This window comes from Salmo salar, chromosome ssa05 (assembly GCF_905237065.1).
Source record: "Salmo salar chromosome ssa05, Ssal_v3.1, whole genome shotgun sequence".
NCBI classification, from domain to species: Eukaryota; Metazoa; Chordata; class Actinopteri; order Salmoniformes; family Salmonidae; genus Salmo; species Salmo salar.
In genome coordinates this window covers 22,060,581-22,077,980 of record NC_059446.1, presented here as the reverse complement: position 1 = coordinate 22,077,980, position 17,400 = coordinate 22,060,581, and the positions used below count along the sequence as shown (strand labels likewise).

The window sequence follows — 17,400 nt, the reverse complement described above, 5'->3', positions numbered from 1 at the left end:
AATTACCGCCCATTTGGAAAAGGAAAATGCAATAAATATTTACTCTGAGCTGCGCTTCGGTAGATTGGTCGTAGATGCTGGCCGGGTTGGCCAACAGACCTTCCTGTCCTCACAAGAATGTCTCTGGTGGTAAATTGGATACGTGGTGGTATGTTCGTCTGTCTGTTAGACTGGATCCGTCGTCCGTCCTTTCCTAGCCCACGTTAGCAGCGGCCGCTGCTAACTCAACGGCTAGGAAGTATCACTTCTGTAGTGAATAAGCTCAAAGTTCATACCATTCGCCACCAAAGCTCACGCCGAGGTTGGCTTAGTTCTGTACTTGACATGTGTGTCCTTCTAACTTCTTGGGGCTATGTGGGACTCTAGCGTGCCACCCGTGGTGCACCCTATCAACAGCAGGTGCATTTCAAGAGCGGCAAATTTGAAACCAAATAAATGTCAAAATTCAAAGACAGGGTCACCAAAACCATAAAACCAGCTAAAATGATGCACTAACCTTTTACAATCTCCATCAGATGACACTCCTAGGACATTATGTTAGACAATGCATGCATTTTTAGTTCTATCAAGTTCATATTTATATCCAAAAACAGCGTTTTACTATGGCATTGATGTTGAGGAAATCGTTTCCCTCCAATAACCGGCAGTCAAGTCAGCACCACAAATTAAATAATTAAAATTAGAAAACATTGGTAAAATATTATATTGTCATTTAACGTAGAGGCTGCAGACCTCCCGTACTGGAACAACTGGTTATCTTTTCGTCAAAGGCTTATATAGTGGAGAGGGGGAGGGAGGTGTTTCATCGTTTATAACCCCTGTCTCTTCACAGGGTTGGGCCACTGATCACGCAGGGCACTTTCCTTATGAAAACCCAATTCTCTCATTTGGAAGCTAAAATGACCTTTAATCTCCTAACAAACAATTTCCATATCAAACATTTCAATTGCATAACAATTCCATGTGACTCTGATAACTAGAGGGTGGATACTTTCCCAGGTACAGTTTATGTCGTCCTGTCATCAATCATAATGTCTCAGATGACAACTGAAATGAAATCCATACTCATTACGTTATCAAGCATATTTCCAACTGGTGTTATTACCAAAAATATGGTTCCTTTTCCCCATTTGTTTGATGTTCCCAGACTCTCTATATTTAACACAGGCTATTCAAGTCCTTCAGTAGACTCAGAGAGGGGAAGGGAGAAAGGTATTTATAGGGGGGGGGGTCATAAACCTTACCCACAGGCCAACGTCATGACAGCACCCACAACCGCAGCTATGGGATCTGTGGGTTTGGCCCCTGAAAGGTTGCATTTGACGGCTAGGTGTTTACCCTCGAACCTGATTATGACTATACAGTTGGTGCATGCGCCTTTTATGAGAGGATTGTATACATATAAGGGGAGAGCGTTTGAGGGTCACTTTATGCACGAATGGATAGGACCAATGATATCTGTGTTTGTGAGCTTTTTTGTCTGTTTCGCTAATCCAGCTTGGGATAGGATGTTTTCTAAGCAACGTCTCTCATTGGATTGTGGAATCTCTCTCTCTGAGTTATGACAGCAAAGTACAAGGGTTGCCTAGCGGTGTGTGTGTTCACACTAGAGGTGTGGAGGCTGCTTGGGCATTGTCCAGGGCATAACAATTGGTGATATCTCTGCTGCAGCGAGTTGGGGTTCGCGACATACCTTTGAGGTTTTATCGCTTGGATATAACTGCTCCAAGTGTGGCTCATAGTGTTCTTATTGCTGGGCCCGGGAGTGGGTGTTAGGCAGGACGCAGGTTGCACATTTATCCAGGTTACCACAGTTCCCAGTAGGTTTGAGCCTTCAAATGAAAGTTTATTCGCCACATGTGCCGAATACAACAGGTGTAGACATTAGAGTGAAATGCTTACTTACAGGCTCTAACCAACAGTGCAAAAAAGGTATTAGGTGAACAATAGGTAAGTAAAGAAATAAAAACAACAGTAAAAAGACAGTGAAAAATAACAGTAGCGAGGCCATAACAGTAACATACAGGCACCGGTTAGTCGGGCTGATTGAGGTAGTATGTACATGTAGATAAGGTTAAAGTGACTATGCATATATGATAAACAGAGAGTAGCAGTAGCGTAAAAAGAGGGGTTGGCGGGTGGTGGGTGGTGAGACGCAATGCAGATAGCCCGGTTAGCAAATGTGCGGGGGCACTGGTTGGTCGGGCCAATTGAGGTAGTATGTACATGAATGTATAGTTAAAGTGACTATGCATATATGATAAACAGAGAGTAGCAGCGAGGGGTTGGGGGGGGGAAGGGGCACACAATGCAAATAGTCTGGGTAGCCATTTGATTACCTGTTCAGGAGTCTTATGGCTTGGGGGTAAAAACTGTTGAGAAGCCTTTTTGTCCTAGACTTGGCACTCCGATACCGTTTGCCATGTGGTAGTAGAGAGAACAGTCTATGGCTGGGGTCTTTGACAATTTTTTGTGTGTACCGCCTGGTGTAGAGGTCCTGGATGGCAGGCAGCTTAGCCCCTGCGATGTACTGGACCGTACACACTACCCTCTGTAGCGCCTTGCGGTCAGAGGCCGAGCAATTGCATTTGGATTTACCAAATGGAGGGCGAGGGAGAGCTTTGTACACGTCTCTGTGTGTGGAGTACAGGTGATCTAGAATTTTCTTCCCTCTGGTTTCACATTTAACATGTTGATGGAAAATAGGTAGAACTGATTTAAGTTTCCCTGCATTAAAGTCTCCGGCCACTAGGAGCGCCACCTCTGGGTGAGTGGTTTCCTGTTTGCTTATTTCCTTATACAGCTGACTGAGTGCGGTCTTAGTGCCAGCATCCGTCTGTGGTGGTAAATAAACAGCCACAAAAAGTATAGCTGAAAACTCTAGGCAAGTAGTGTGGTCTGCAATTTACCTCAGGCGATCAAAATCTAGAGACTTCCTTAGATTTCGTGCACCAGCTGTTGTTAACAAATATGCACAGACCGCCGCTCCTCGTCTTACCGGAGTGTGCTGTTCTATCTTGCCAGTGCAGCGTATATCCCGCTAGCTGAATATCCATGCCATCATTCAGCCACGATTCCGTGAAACATAAGATATTACAGTTTTTGATGTCCCGTTGGTAGGATATTCATGATCGTACCTCGTCTAATTTATTGTCCAATGATTGCACGTTGGCGAGTAATATTGACGGTAACAGCAGCTTTCCCACTCGCCTTCTGCTGATCCTTACGAGGCATCCCGCTCTGTGGCCTCTGTACCTGCGTCTCTTCCTCTTGCAAATAACTGGGATGTTGGCCTTGTCGGTTGTTCGGAGAATGTCCTGCTTGTTGAGGAAAAAATCCTAGTCTAATCCGAGGTGAGTGATCGCTGTCCTGATATCCAGAAACTCTTTTTTTGCCATAAAATACGGTTGCAGAAACATTATGTACAAATTAAGTTACAAATAACGCGAAAAAAACACATAATAGCACAATTGGTTGGGCGCCCGTAAAACTGCTGCCATTTCTTCCGGCGCCACTTGGGCGCATTATCAGGGTTACCACAGTCTCCTGTGGGTTTCAGCCTTAGGCTGCTGTGGCACTGCACAAGTACACAGGTTACTGCAGGTTTGCTGTAGGTTTGAGCCTCTGGCTGCCATGGTTAAGTGGCTCTGGTCAATGCTATGCAGTGCGCGTGTGCACTTTACCAAGTCACAACAGGTGTTGTTTTGGACTTGCGCTTTCATGTATGAGTTCTGACATTTCAGGCTTGCAAGGTAAGTATTGTTCTTGGAACCGTGGGGTCTATGGACTTGGGCTGTAGTGGCGGCATGTCAGTGTGCATTGCTAAGTTGCAGCAGGTTCTGGTTCCCTATATGAGGCTGTGACAGTTCAGGCGTCTTGGTTAAGTATTAGGGAAAAAAGTGGCTTCTGTAACCTTTTTTTAGATCCGGTGGAACCTGTATGTGTTTGGGCTGCCATGGGCCTCCTAGTTTGGTACCCTCTGAGCCGGCTTGGGGCGTGATTGTATGTCCCCATAGAATGTTATACAGAGTGACCGTCTGAAAGGAAGTATACCGTTTTGAATATAACCACTATTCCTTGAAGGAGGGAATGAGGTGTAACATATTTTTGCCCAGTGCTGTCAGGGGATTATGCTCGCTGAAATGGGTGCAAGCCTGTTGGGTGTGATTTCATTTTTCTTCCAGAGAATATGATTGGTTGTTGACTCCCCTATAGTATGTTATTCCTCATTCCCTTCTTCAGGGAACAGTAGTTATATTATAACCGTATGTTTTACGGTAATAATTCTAATGTCCTGTTGCTTCAGGATTATTTTCCTGCTGTAGCAAACTGTCTCAAATTAAGATCCTATATCTGGATCATAAAGATTTGCTTCTGTTTTGTCTTGAAGTGGAGCAGAATTTATCACAACAGGGGATATGAATTAGAAGTTCTGATAAACTTTCAGCTATTAGCATACTGTTGATAATACGAAAGTATTGTACTATTCAAATGACTCTTCAATCTACCCTCCGTGGCTGGTGGTTTTTGCAGATTGTGTTCTTGTCTTAAGTCTGCCCATCCATTTTCAGTGTATCGTGGTTTTTAAACAGGAGAATTGAATAAATTTGGCTTTTTCTACAATGTTGTGCTTATGAGTTTCTGTGTCGAAATAGCCAGCATCAACGTAGTCATATGAGAACGTCCTGTGTATGGTAATTGTGAAGGAGTTGTGCGGTAGTATTGCTCAGTTTCTTAAACACTGATTGCTGCCTGCCAGCATGGAAGTTCTGGAATCACATTTCTTGTCCTCAAAGATGGGATGTCATCCAGAACCTATTTGAGGTTTGTAATTCACACAAACGTTTGAGCTGTATATGTTCACTCACCTTGATTTATTGTCAATTTATCTTAAGTGAAATCAAAGTTTATCCATTGATAGCAGTTCAAGTGTTTTACAATTCCATTACTGTAGGACTCCAGAGTGGGTCAGCGGTCGAAGGCACTGCATCCCAGTGCAAGAGGCGTCACTCCAGTCCCTGGTTCGAATCCAGGCTGAATCACATGCTGCTGTGATGGGGAGTCCCATAGGGTGCCGCACAATTGGCCCAGCATCGTCCGGGGTAGGCCGTTATTGTAAATAAGAATTTGTTCTTAAGTCCGGGGTAGGCCGTTATTGTAAATAAGAATTTGTTCTTAACTGACTTGCCTAGTTAAATAAATAAAAGGACTGGGATTCAATCCAACCGCGCTATGTCAACACTGCACATTTTATAGGCAATGTTGGTAAACACTGCGCATGTCGGCTCAACCCACATTTTCATTGTGTTCTTTCGACCTCATAATGTGGAAATATAATACAAAAATACAGGGAAATTACATTTTTGACTGCACTTCCCTTAAAAAAAAGTCCACTCTACTCTGAAGTGTTGAAGGCAACACACAACTCATCTGACACAGCAGTGATCTTTAGGGAACAGTTTGTTCATAACACCTTTGGAAATGTATACATTGGCTTTAAAAGCAGTGATACCAGAAACCACTGCAAAGAACAGCTGACAAGTAACAAGTCTGACAATAAGACTACACAGCATGGCTCCTCTGAAGATCCAGGTTTAGATTATTCTAGGTGGGCTTATACTGCCATCTATTGGGACAATTGCACAGGGTGAATTCTCTCACAGCTCTGCAATGCTGTGAAACCATCAACCAAGAATTTCAAAGGGAGGACTGTTTTACAAGTCTTCAGAATGAGGTAATACAGTACAGAAAGTGCAATTAGAGCAATATGAACATGTTCATCTGTCGCAGTGTGATTATAAATAAATACAAAACATTCAAATCATTTAAAAGGCTTTATTCGTTTGGTAACAGCTTAAACAGCAGGAAAGCAGTATACTGTGTAGCGTATTTGTTTGTTTTACATTAATATCCTGTATGTTACTTTGTAATTGCAGAAGTTATGGCACTTTTGCATTGTAATCTGGCCAATTCATTGTGAATTGATTTTGTAGAAGTATCCAAAACTATTGAACTATAAACAACCATGACTATCTGCAGATCCCAGCCTAAAACCAAAACAATGTTTATCTTTCTAAATGTTTATCTTATTCATATACAACAATACAATGAGCTTAAACATGTTATATAAAGGTAGGGTGTGGGTCAGGGGCAGCATTAGATAATGCCTTGTGTTGTACAGAATTTCTCATAATACAATAAGAAGAGAGGTTAAAGAGTATGTTAAATATATAAGCAACTATATAAAGCAACTACATAGATTAAGCAACTACTGTACGTCAATCAATCACATTTATTTATAAAGCCCTTTTTACATCAGCCGATGTCACAAAGTGCTATACAGAAACCCAGCCTAAAACCCCAAACAGCAAGCAATGCAGATGTAGAAGCATGGCTTATACGTAACATATAAAAAAGGTGAAAATTGTGGTCCATCCAGATTTCAATTTCAGTCAACTACTGGTTGCAACCCAGTCACAGTCTTGTACTCTTGGAGTCAAAGTGCCTTAACATGTACTGGGTCAAAGACGAGGCGTGTAAATTTGGTGTCCGAAGTCCATTCATTTAACAGAAAAATATAAATATGTATGAATATAATATTAAATCACTCAACTCTTACCCTTCTTTTCACCCAGAAGTGTTTGTGTTGCAAACTATTAAATGAAGGGAGTTATTGAGCTCTAAAGTGTCAAATTGTCCTTCAGTGTAACTGTCCGGGTAAAAATTTGAATGACAAAACTGTTTTTAAAATGTAGAAATTCATCCTAAAAATATAAATGAACACTCATGGCATAATTGTGTTAGTGTTTGCAACAATATATAGAATAATGGGTGACATACTGTATCTAAAAAAATATTTTAAAACTTTAATAACTTTTGTCCGTAATTTTGAGTTTAATCAATGTCATTCAGTATAACAAAGGTAAAAAGCAATTTTAAAGCAGTGTGTGACATCACAAAGAAGACCTATTGAAGACCCTCTATCAATGTGATGAGGTAAATCTCTCTGAAATATTTGATGATTTCACCTTTTCACCCTCTAGTAACCTTTGTAACAAAAATGCATGTCCTTCAGTACAACACAGAAAATGTACTTTTAATTTTATTATTTTATAAAAAGCTCTATTAAATATAAAAAGTAAGGATAATCTTTATAGGTCAATGTCATTAATTTATATAGCTGGCCAAGGAACTGCCTGTTAAATGTGTTTATGTATGAAATCCATCCTTAAGTATCACGCTTTTGTTCTTCAGCACAACAAAAGTTTCATGTTATACCACAATGTCACCCGTTATGCTGAATGACAGTAGCTTTGTTATCCCATGATTTCACTAGTTTACACCATTTAATCATGCAATTCATATTTACTTGTTGTATGAATACTGAATATTATCATTGTAAACTATTATATGAAATTTTAAGGTATTTCAAGACACATTATCTTTATACTGTAGATGCCGTTGTCTAATAAGAAGAGGGCTGCACGGCACAGACAAAAGATTAATGCAGATCCAGTTGCTAGGGAGGAAAGACTATCCAGAAGAAAAGCAAGGTATTGTTTTCATGGTTTCATGCTACTGTCAGCAACAGAATAGGATATAATAGGATATAAAGCTGGGTGGATAACACTTAACATTAAGTTGCACTATTACACTGTAGTTAATGTTTTATTGCACTGCAGTTAAGGTATAACTGATGGATTATATTGGTTAATATAATATTACACACACACAATTATGGATTAAAAATTGATTTTGGTTAATAGCTGCTTCACATGTGGGGCACTTTATGAAAAATTGAGACTGTACAAGTTTGAATTGAAGTAGTTTGATGGCCATTTTATGTAGCTATTTTGTGTAGGTATCTTGGAATTACATTTGTGTAACTGCATTAAATAGAAATTTACCAGTTACAGTGTAACAATGTATAATTATAACATTAACTATCATGTAATAATCGTGTAATAATGCAATTTAATGCAACGTAAAGTGTTGCCACAGGCTCAAATTATAATAAAGTGATTGTTATTAACATTAGCAATGAAATAGTAACAAAACATGTTTGAAAGAGAAAAGGAGAGGGAGTTGATTTAACTTTTAAACTTTGATTAAGTGTTATCATTGTATAGACTACTTTTAATAGACTACTAATAACATTTCATGGATGTGAATCCTATTCTGTGCCAGTGTCATAACTACTACATTTTCATTTTGTAGCGATCAGAGAAGAAAGAAGGATGTCAATTCTGATCATCCACCGATCCATACAATGACACAATCTGATGCTGAAAAAGAGGGAAGAATTTAGATTAAATTAGAGGAGGCACCGTGAAAGAATCTAACAAATGAATGTGGTGATGAACTTAACTCCAGTATCCACTGAAGGAAACTCTTTTGAGCAGCCCCCTGAACAACTTGTACAAGTACAACATGAACCTGCACTTCCAGAACTGGAGCAACCATCTGAGTCCTTGAAAAATACTATTGTGGCTACTAATAATAGTTCATAGGATCATTATTGTTATTGCTGAAGGAATCACATTTAATCAATATTTTTGGGCCGCAGTGATATGTGTCATTCAGGGTAACAAAATATTGTCATACAGTATAACACCAGTATTTTATGTTAAAATGCAATAACTTTGTTTTGTTGACTTAGATAGACAAAAACAAATCTCAAAGGATGAAATGAAAGATATTTTCATTGATTTTACAATTTTTTTCACTATAAGGCAGGAAGTCTTTGTAAGAAACCTTCAATACATTTTCAGTTGTACCTGTGACATATAAAATAATGTCATTTTTTTCTGGGTAGTTATATTTCTGCCAGTCTAAGCATGGATATATAACCTTGGGATTATGAAAAATGGGCATAATTCTTCTTTTTTTTTTTACACTTAGCGTTATACTGAATGACATTTTACTAGGGTACATTCATATGAATCACTTTTTTTTCAATTATTGGCTTTATTCTTGAATATAACTAATATAAGGGCATATGTGACACTCCAATGAACATAAAAAAGGATTTGAAGGGAATTGTAATTGCTGTTTTATTTTTTTACTACTTTGAAAAGCTTATACGTCTTTAACCCAGTTTACAAAATACATTTTGTATTTTAGGGGGCTCAAATCAATTCATAGAGCTGAAGATTTGCACTGTAGTGCGATTTTAATTTAACGGTATTTCCGATTGAGCCGACAGCACCTTCTTTGAATGCAGTCTCCGCAAATGCGAGAACATTATCTTTAAATTTCTATTGAGCTTTAGCGCAGGTCTTCACTGCTATAGATTGAATCAAGGCCTTGGTATCAGTCCTTTCAGAGTTCTCCCTCCGTCTATCTACATGTGCTGGGAATCCATGATGTCCAGATACTTCGCCTCGATTACCCTTGGCAGCAGGTTAGTCCTGGTGAAGAGATACAGAGACACACATTAAACCCAATTAATTCAAAATCAAACTCACTACTGTAGTAAGTGTCATTGAACTACCTGGCTGGTTGTTTTCAAAGGTAAATACACCTGTTATAATCTTTGTTAATAGAAAGCCACAACAATCAATTATTGGTGATCTTGAATATTTAACCATGGGAATCAACCAAGCACGTATTTCTAACCACTAGAGGCTACTGCTACCCTTTGTTCAAAGCCGAAAGCGCCTGGTTCAGATTCACAGTTTTTTTGTGGACTTCTCTGCCCCCTGCTGGTTGGGAGGACTATACCAATAGAGGTACAATAAAATGTGTTCTATTTAATTATGTGACTGTTACCTGATGGGAATGAGCAGGATCATCAAGAAGGGGAAGATCATCTTAATATAGGGCAGAGGGTACATGCCAAACGCACACAGGATGATCAACTGCAGTATCTGCAGGGCTGTGAAGAAGTGCACCTTCTTCTGGGGCACCCTCCGAATGTAGTGGGTGGGAGGGTAGGACGTCTGAGGGGAGGGAGAGAAGATGGTTTAACATCATGGTTAACTAGGATGTCTGAGGGGAAGGAGAGGAGATGGTTTAACATAATGGTTGACTAGGCCGTCTGAGGGGAGGGAGATGAGATGGTTTAACATCATGGTTGACTAGGACGTCTGAGGGGAGGCAGAGGAGATGGTTTAACATCATGGTTGACTTGACTTGAGGAGGGAGAAATGGTTTAACATCATGGTTGACTAGGACGTCTGAGGGGAGGGAGAGGAGATGGTTTAACATCTTGGTTGACTAGGACATCTGAGGGGAGGGAGAGGAGATGGGGGAAGATCTTCAAAGTTAACATCATGGTTGACTAGGACATCTGAGGGGAGGGAGAGGAGCTGGTTTAACATCATGGTTGACTAGGACATCTGAGGGGAGAGAGAGGAGATGGTTTAACATCATGGTTGACTAGGACATCAGAGGGGAGGGAGAGGAGATGGTTTAAAACTTCTTATGGGCAGGTGGGATGGTAGCGTCCCACCTGGCCAACATCCAGTGAAATTTCAGAGCGCGAAATTCAAACTACAGTATTATATTTTACTTTCATAAAATCGCAAGTGTAATACATCAAAATAAAGCTTAATAACATCTTGTTAATCCAGCCGCTGTGTCAGATTTCAAAAAGGCTTAACGGCGAAACCATACCATGCGATTATCTGAGGACAGCGCCCAGCATACAAACAGATGAAAAACATATTTCAACCAGGCAGGTGCGACCCGAAAGTCAGAAATAGTGATTTAAAAAATGCCTTACTTTTGATGAACTTCTTCTTTTGGCACTCCAAAAGGTCCCAGTTACATCACAAATGGTCCTTTTGTTCGATAATGTCCTTCTTTATATCCATTAAAACTCAGTTTAGCAGGCGCGCTTCAGTCAATAATCCACCCAGTTTCCCTCCATCAAAATGCATACAAAATGAATCCCAAATGTTACTAATAAACTTTTCCAAACAACATTTATAATCAAACCTTAGGTACCCTAATACGTAAATAAACCATAAAATTAAAGGCACACACTTTTTCAGTTCTGCCAACAACTTTTCTATAGGATTGAGGTCAAGACTTTGTGATGGCACTCCAATACCTTGACTTTGTTGTCTTTAAGCCATTTTGACACAACTTTGGAAGTATGCTTGGGGTCATTGTCCATTTGGAAGACCCATTTGCGAGCAAGCTTTTACTTCCTGACTGATGTCTTGATATGTTACTTCAATATATCCACATAATTGTCCTACCTCATGATGCCATCTATTTTGTGAAGTGCACCAGTCCCTCCTGCAGCAAAGCACCCCCACAACATGATGCTGCCACCCCATGCTTCACAGTTGGGATGGTGTTCTTCGGCTTGCAAGCCTCCCCCTTTTTCCTCCAAACATGGTCATTATGCAATGGTCATTATGGCCAAACAGTTCTATTTCTGTTTCATCAGACCATAGGACAGTTCTCCAAAAAGTACAATCTTTGTCCCCATGTGCAGTTGCAAACCGTAGTCTTGTCTTTGTATGGTGGTTTTGGAGCAGTGGCTTCTTCCTTGCTGAGCGGCCTTTCAGGTTATGTCGATATAGGACTCGTTTTACTGTGGATATAGATACTTTAGTACTAGGTTCCTCCAGCATCTTCACAAGGTCCTTTGCTGTTGTTCTGGGATTGATTTGCACTTTTTGCACCAAAGTACATTAATCTCTAGGAGACGGAACGCGTCTCCTTCCTGAGTGGTATGACGGCTGCGTGGTCCCATGGTGTTTATACTTGCATACTATTGTTTGTACAGATGAACGTGGTACCTTCAGGCGTTTGGAAATTTCTCCCAAGGATGAACCAGACCTGTGGAGGTTTCCATTTTTTTTCTAAGGTCTTGGCTGATTTCTTTTGATTTTCCCATGATGTCAAGCAAAGAGGCACTGAGTTTGAAGGTAGGCCTTGAAATACATCCACAGATACACCTCCAATTGACTCAAATTATGTCAATTAAGCCTATCAGAAGCTTCTAAAGCCATGACGTCAGGTTCTGGAATTTTCAAAGCTGTTTAAAGGCACAGTCAACTTAGTGTATGTAAACCTCTGACCCACTGTGATTCTGTGAATGATAAGTGAAATAATCTGTCTGTAAACAATTGTTAGAAAAATTATTTGTTTCATGCACAAAGTACATAGATGTCCTAACCGACTTGCCAAAACTATAGTTTGTTAACAAGAAATTTGTGGAGTGGTTGAAAAATGAGTTTTAATGACTCCAACCTAAGTGTATGTAAACTTCTGACTTCAACTATATAAATAGATACATATATATAAATAGATACATATTGTATAAATATATACATACTGTATAGATAGATGCCCCTATTTTCCTCACTCTCACCTGTTCTTTGAGAAGGAGGAGCATGCGGTCAAACATCTGGTTGCCGTCGAGGGAGGTGGCTGCTATGTAGAGGAAAAGGCCGTAGAGGACAGGCTTGGGGATCCACTGCAGAGGGATGGGTAACAAGAACACTGACAGGCCGATCAGGATGTTAGCCGTCAGAGCCGTGATCCGCGTCTCCTTCACATTAACAATGCTGTAAACCGACGGAAAGAGAAACAGGTATTCTTGAAGAGAGAGCCTCTTGTTTGTACGCATTAGAAACACCCACCCGCAATCTTGTTTCAAGGGCCATTGAACAACAGATTCCGAATAGAATATTGGAGATTGCACAGACTACAGGAATAAAAATGTTAAATGAACAATCTTCGTTAAAGTAGGCTTAAGTTAGCTTCATCTGGGACTGTGCAATCATCCTTGTAAGTAACTGCTTCAAAAAATAATAAATGTTCACCACAAGTTATGCAGAAAACTGCCTCTAAATCTTTGGTCAAGCTGCCCTCACGTTTCATAGAGGTGTCCCCCCTCCACGTGCAGCTCCACCTTGGCCAGCTGACGTGCGTGCAGGGAGGAGTGTGGGAATGCGGCGTGCATCCACGGCAAACCCAGACACGACATGAGGATGTTGATGAAGCCGGTCAGCATCAGGTCCCAGTGGAATGCAGTTCCCTTCAACAACCTGAAACATTATCACATAGACACAGAACAGTTTGGCATTATACAATTCAGACATACATGGACTAATCGTGGACCATGAATGACATCGCGCTGGATAGGCTACCAACATACTGGGTGGATAGACGACCAACATACTGGCTGGATAGGCTACCAAGGTATTGGTTGAGCTGGTCAAAGCCAGTGCTTAATTTGTAAATAGCGAGGAGCCGGAACAAAAAGTGAGCGCGAGAGTGGGGCACCGAAAAGCATTGCATGCATATCATCATATTTGCGTAGTGGCATAGAGCAGTAGAGTAGAGGCACTTACAGAAGTAGCACACATGGGACCCTAGGCCACATTTTAGTCTGGGACATATTGGGGCTTTAATAAACACATTTCATGCAATTCTACCTCATTTTACATTAATGTAGACTGGCTTAATCTTTTTATGGAAATCTCAGACTTCCGACTTTAGTGCGTTCAAGAACTGGGTAATGGGGGAATTTAACACGGAATTCCAAGTGGGAACTCTGGCCTCTTTCTAGAGCTCCAATTTTTCGACCTGAAGATCACTGACATCATGATTCAACCTCGTTTTTTCAGAGTTAAAAGCACCATAATACCCCACAAATTATGGAAATGGCAGGCTACTTTGACACTGACAAACTGAGTATCTGAGATCAATGAAAATGACCGTGTCTTGAATCCATCAATAGTCTAGGCCTGTGTGTGTGGACGCATATTGTAGGCTACAATATGAGGAGGAAATTATAGTCCTAAATATGCTTTCCAGTTTCACTGACTCTCCCAATGAATCGCAGCTCACTCACTGGTGATGGCATAATGCACTCATGCCTAAAGTCTCTCTCTCTTGTTTTACTTTGTAAAACAATATTTGGAAGTTTATCAAATATTTGGTTAGCCTACAGCTGACAGATCAGAGTATTCTCTTTTCAGCATTAGACATTTGCTTTCCAACCTGTGTTTTCCACGATTGTAGACTATTTGAAATATTGTGAAAGGCCAGTTTTGTCTGCATTCTGTTTGTTCACTGACAGATTTGTTGCACGTTCCCTACTGTAGGCTATGCCTCATTTGGCTACACTCCACAGCTAGGCTATTTTTTAAATAAGCTATTTATCCTCTGTGGCAAATATTTTGTCTTTCTCATGATGTAGTAGATTATTCTGAATTATTTAATTTCTTTCGGAACACACAGCAGTAACTCCATAACTTTGGAAAATGTATTTCAATTTATCAGGCGTGCTGATGCTCCTACAGAACCCTTCGTGCGGCTGTAGAATTAACGAAGAGGCAACTCGAATGAACTTTGATCGCGTTTGTTAGAATTTTTACATTGCAAAAAATGACAATTTTTCATGCCACGAGAGGTTCCAAATCCGGCTCAAATTAAGCACTGGTCAAAGCCTTACGACAAAAACATATTTAATGAAAACCAAATACAATATACAGAATAATATAGTAGCGTTATAGAGTATACTATACAGTTGAGTGTGTTGAAAAATGCATGTGCTGTGCTGCAGCAAAAGTACATCATTGTGACAAACTCTCTTGCAGGTTTGTTTGCAATCATCAAACGATAATGTAATGATTCTGCAATATTCTCCTGGCGGTGCAGTTATATCCACTTTGCAGCACACGTTCTTTACCTAGAGTATAAAGTAAAAATATAGAAGATCCTACTTGGCTTCGGGGACGTGGGTGAGTGATATGACAATATTCTGGTCGATGAAGATGAGCAGCGCCAGGAGGAAGCCTAGGCCTACAGCGCTCAGACAGTTCATGCCCGTCAGCTTGTCAAACTGGGCCAGCCTGAAGATCTTCCCGTTGTGGAAGTTGAACACAGGAACTGTTTTGAAATGTTGGGAACAGTTTAGAAATGTGGCATGATTTGTCTTGTGGCATTTATCTAGTCTTTTTCAAGCCTTGCTTGAAACATTTTGATCAATGACAAATTGGCCATTTTAAAACAGACAATTCCCTTTTCTGAACAAAAATGTGTACTACTCACGCTCTACATCAAGGAAAAGGAAGGAACCAATGAAGGAGAATATAACGACAGCGATGGGTAAGGCACAGTCGGACACCACCTCTCTCACTTTGGCATGCAGATAAGGACTGTGGGAAGTAAACCAAGCCACATAGCAGTATGTCAACTATGCATTGGGCACAGAATAACATTTTGCTACTCTAAATTATATAAATTGAATTTAGCAGTAGACGGTTCGACAATGAAGTGTTAGTGCTGGGCTGGAACAAAAACAACCAGCAGACAGGAGTCGGAGAGATAAAGTGTGTCCTTTAGCCACCATTGATCTGGCAGTGGTCAGTCTGGCAGTGGTCAGCCTGGCAGCGGTCAGCCTGGCAGCGGTCAGCCTGGCAGCGATCAGCCAGCATATTAGTGCAACTTGATCTGAACTTACCTCCTCCTCAGCTGGTAGAGGGCATACCCCAACCACAGAGTCCCCAGCATGAGCAGGAGACAGAGGATAGGCCTCTCCCTGGTACACAGGACCAGAGACTCGGGCAGAAACACATGCGTGACATGCTCCACCACAGGGGCCCCATGGCTGGTCCCACTCCCCAGCCTCTCTGTTGCATTTGCAGCCTTCTCCATTAACTCCTTGATCTCTAGAAGCACCCGAGTGCTGTTATTGGTTGCCAGCGTGGGCCCATGGTAGAAGTAATTAAAGACTATAGGGAGAGAAAGACAGGGGTAGAAATAGGGATAAGGGCAGGGAAGGAAAGAGTTAATCAGGCAGCCCAAGGATAAGGGAGAGACCGAAACATATGTATACGCTCGTCTGCCACTTCCTCAGCCACTGACTTGTGCTTAACTCAAGGGTGTCCTCCGGAACACATGTCAGTTCCCTTCAGAGCCTGCCCGGGGGGAATGGTTTGATTGCATGCTTCGCTCGCCTCTTAAAGACTGATGGATATATGCTGGGTACATTTACTGTGCAGATGACGGGCAGCCCGCTTAGATTCCTCTACATTTACACTAAGACGGATTTTCCCGATGGGCGGAACACCTGAATATGTTGTGTAAATGTAAGCCCCCATCCCCAGACTCACTTTTGACAGTGCCTTTCACCGAGTCCCCAACAAAGGCTATTGAAATGAACAGGGCTATGATTTCCTCTGATGAGCTGTAAGGAAAGGGTATAAAGACATAACAAACCAAGGCAAAGTCACAACACTGATTACAAGTGAGTACCTTCAATGAATGGGATGTTTATGGAAGAAAATGAAGTCAAAACAGACAGGAATGTCACATGTTTAGTGGGTTCAGTAGTCATGCTGTCAAGGTCCTTTCCTAACTACAAAGTTGAGCCAAACAGAGCTGAGCCAAGCTGCACTGCAATGGCCTGCACTGGTCTGGTTATACATCCAGCAGAAGCCTGATTCACTGAATGGCTGTTTGTCCACTGACCGTTTGAAGAGCTTCATGAACAGGCTGACATTCAAAAGTGCTCCCAGGATGAGAAAGAAGCTGTTCCACAGGCCGATGCAGGCATAGAAGGCAGGGAAGTCCAAATCGTAGTCATCACAGATTCCCCGGATCACTACAAACACATAAAATATCAGACAAATAATTCAAGTCTAAAGGATATTGATGTAGTATTTATGTTGTCCAGATGTTTCTCTAAGATCATCCTCCAGTGTAGTAGACATACCGCTAATAAAGATGGCCAGGGGTGCAGTAGTCAGTGGGATAACCAAAGGAGCACCAGCAAACAGAGAGTAGATCACTCCTCCGATGCTCTGGCCAACGATGACTTTCCGGACATCTATCAAGAACAGACCATTATAATGTTAGCGTAGGCACAGATTTTATATATATTTTTTTTTTAAAGATACAGTGAGTGACTATATATATTTTCAGGATTCAATCAACAGAAAATATAATTTATTTGAATTTAATTGAAAGCTGAATTATTCAAACATTTCAGTCAGGGTCATTCAGGCTTTGACAGATGGACAGGCACAAGACAGGGGGATAGAGAGACATCCAGATGATTGTACCTAACTCTCCCCGCGTGCTCTCGTCGTTCAGCGAACCAAAGGCGATGTTAGGAAGTAGAATGGCAATGTACAGGAAGATGGCGGTGGTGGTGTACTTCAGCAAGGAGCGGTCTTTGCCGTACATACCTGTACGGACCAACAGGTGAGCAGTTTACAACTCTGCCAACCAACCAACCAAAGAGCAGTTTACAACTCAGCCAACTTCGAATACAGGTACAATCTTGGATATGAACTAGCTGTGATAATCGTAATGACAACAGCAATTGTAAGGTGAAAGATTTAGCTTTTTTCACAACTTTGGGCTATGTGATGTGTTAAATATGATAAACTGTATGTCATATTGAAGTAAATTATCGAAAAAAAT

General features: G+C 41.0%; 1 protein-coding gene across 2 annotated transcripts in view; it reads right to left on the bottom strand.

The window, feature by feature from the left end:
* Window positions 1–5,821: 5,821 nt before the first annotated feature.
* Window positions 5,822–17,400, bottom strand: part of LOC106604467 (solute carrier family 4 member 11-like) — a 33,891-nt gene continuing 22,312 nt past the window's right edge. For both annotated transcript variants that reach the window (XM_014199105.2, XM_014199106.2), the window contains exons 10-20: window positions 17,037–17,162; window positions 16,688–16,801; window positions 16,444–16,576; window positions 16,086–16,159; window positions 15,434–15,704; window positions 15,022–15,128; window positions 14,694–14,859; window positions 12,837–13,010; window positions 12,332–12,527; window positions 9,772–9,941; window positions 5,822–9,410 (exon numbers count right to left, since the gene is read on the bottom strand). In XM_014199105.2, coding sequence (XP_014054580.1) covers window positions 9,344–9,410; window positions 9,772–9,941; window positions 12,332–12,527; window positions 12,837–13,010; window positions 14,694–14,859; window positions 15,022–15,128; window positions 15,434–15,704; window positions 16,086–16,159; window positions 16,444–16,576; window positions 16,688–16,801; window positions 17,037–17,162 — 1,598 coding nt within the window. In that variant the 3' untranslated portion in view covers window positions 5,822–9,343. The remainder of the gene's footprint in view (window positions 9,411–9,771; window positions 9,942–12,331; window positions 12,528–12,836; window positions 13,011–14,693; window positions 14,860–15,021; window positions 15,129–15,433; window positions 15,705–16,085; window positions 16,160–16,443; window positions 16,577–16,687; window positions 16,802–17,036; window positions 17,163–17,400) is intronic.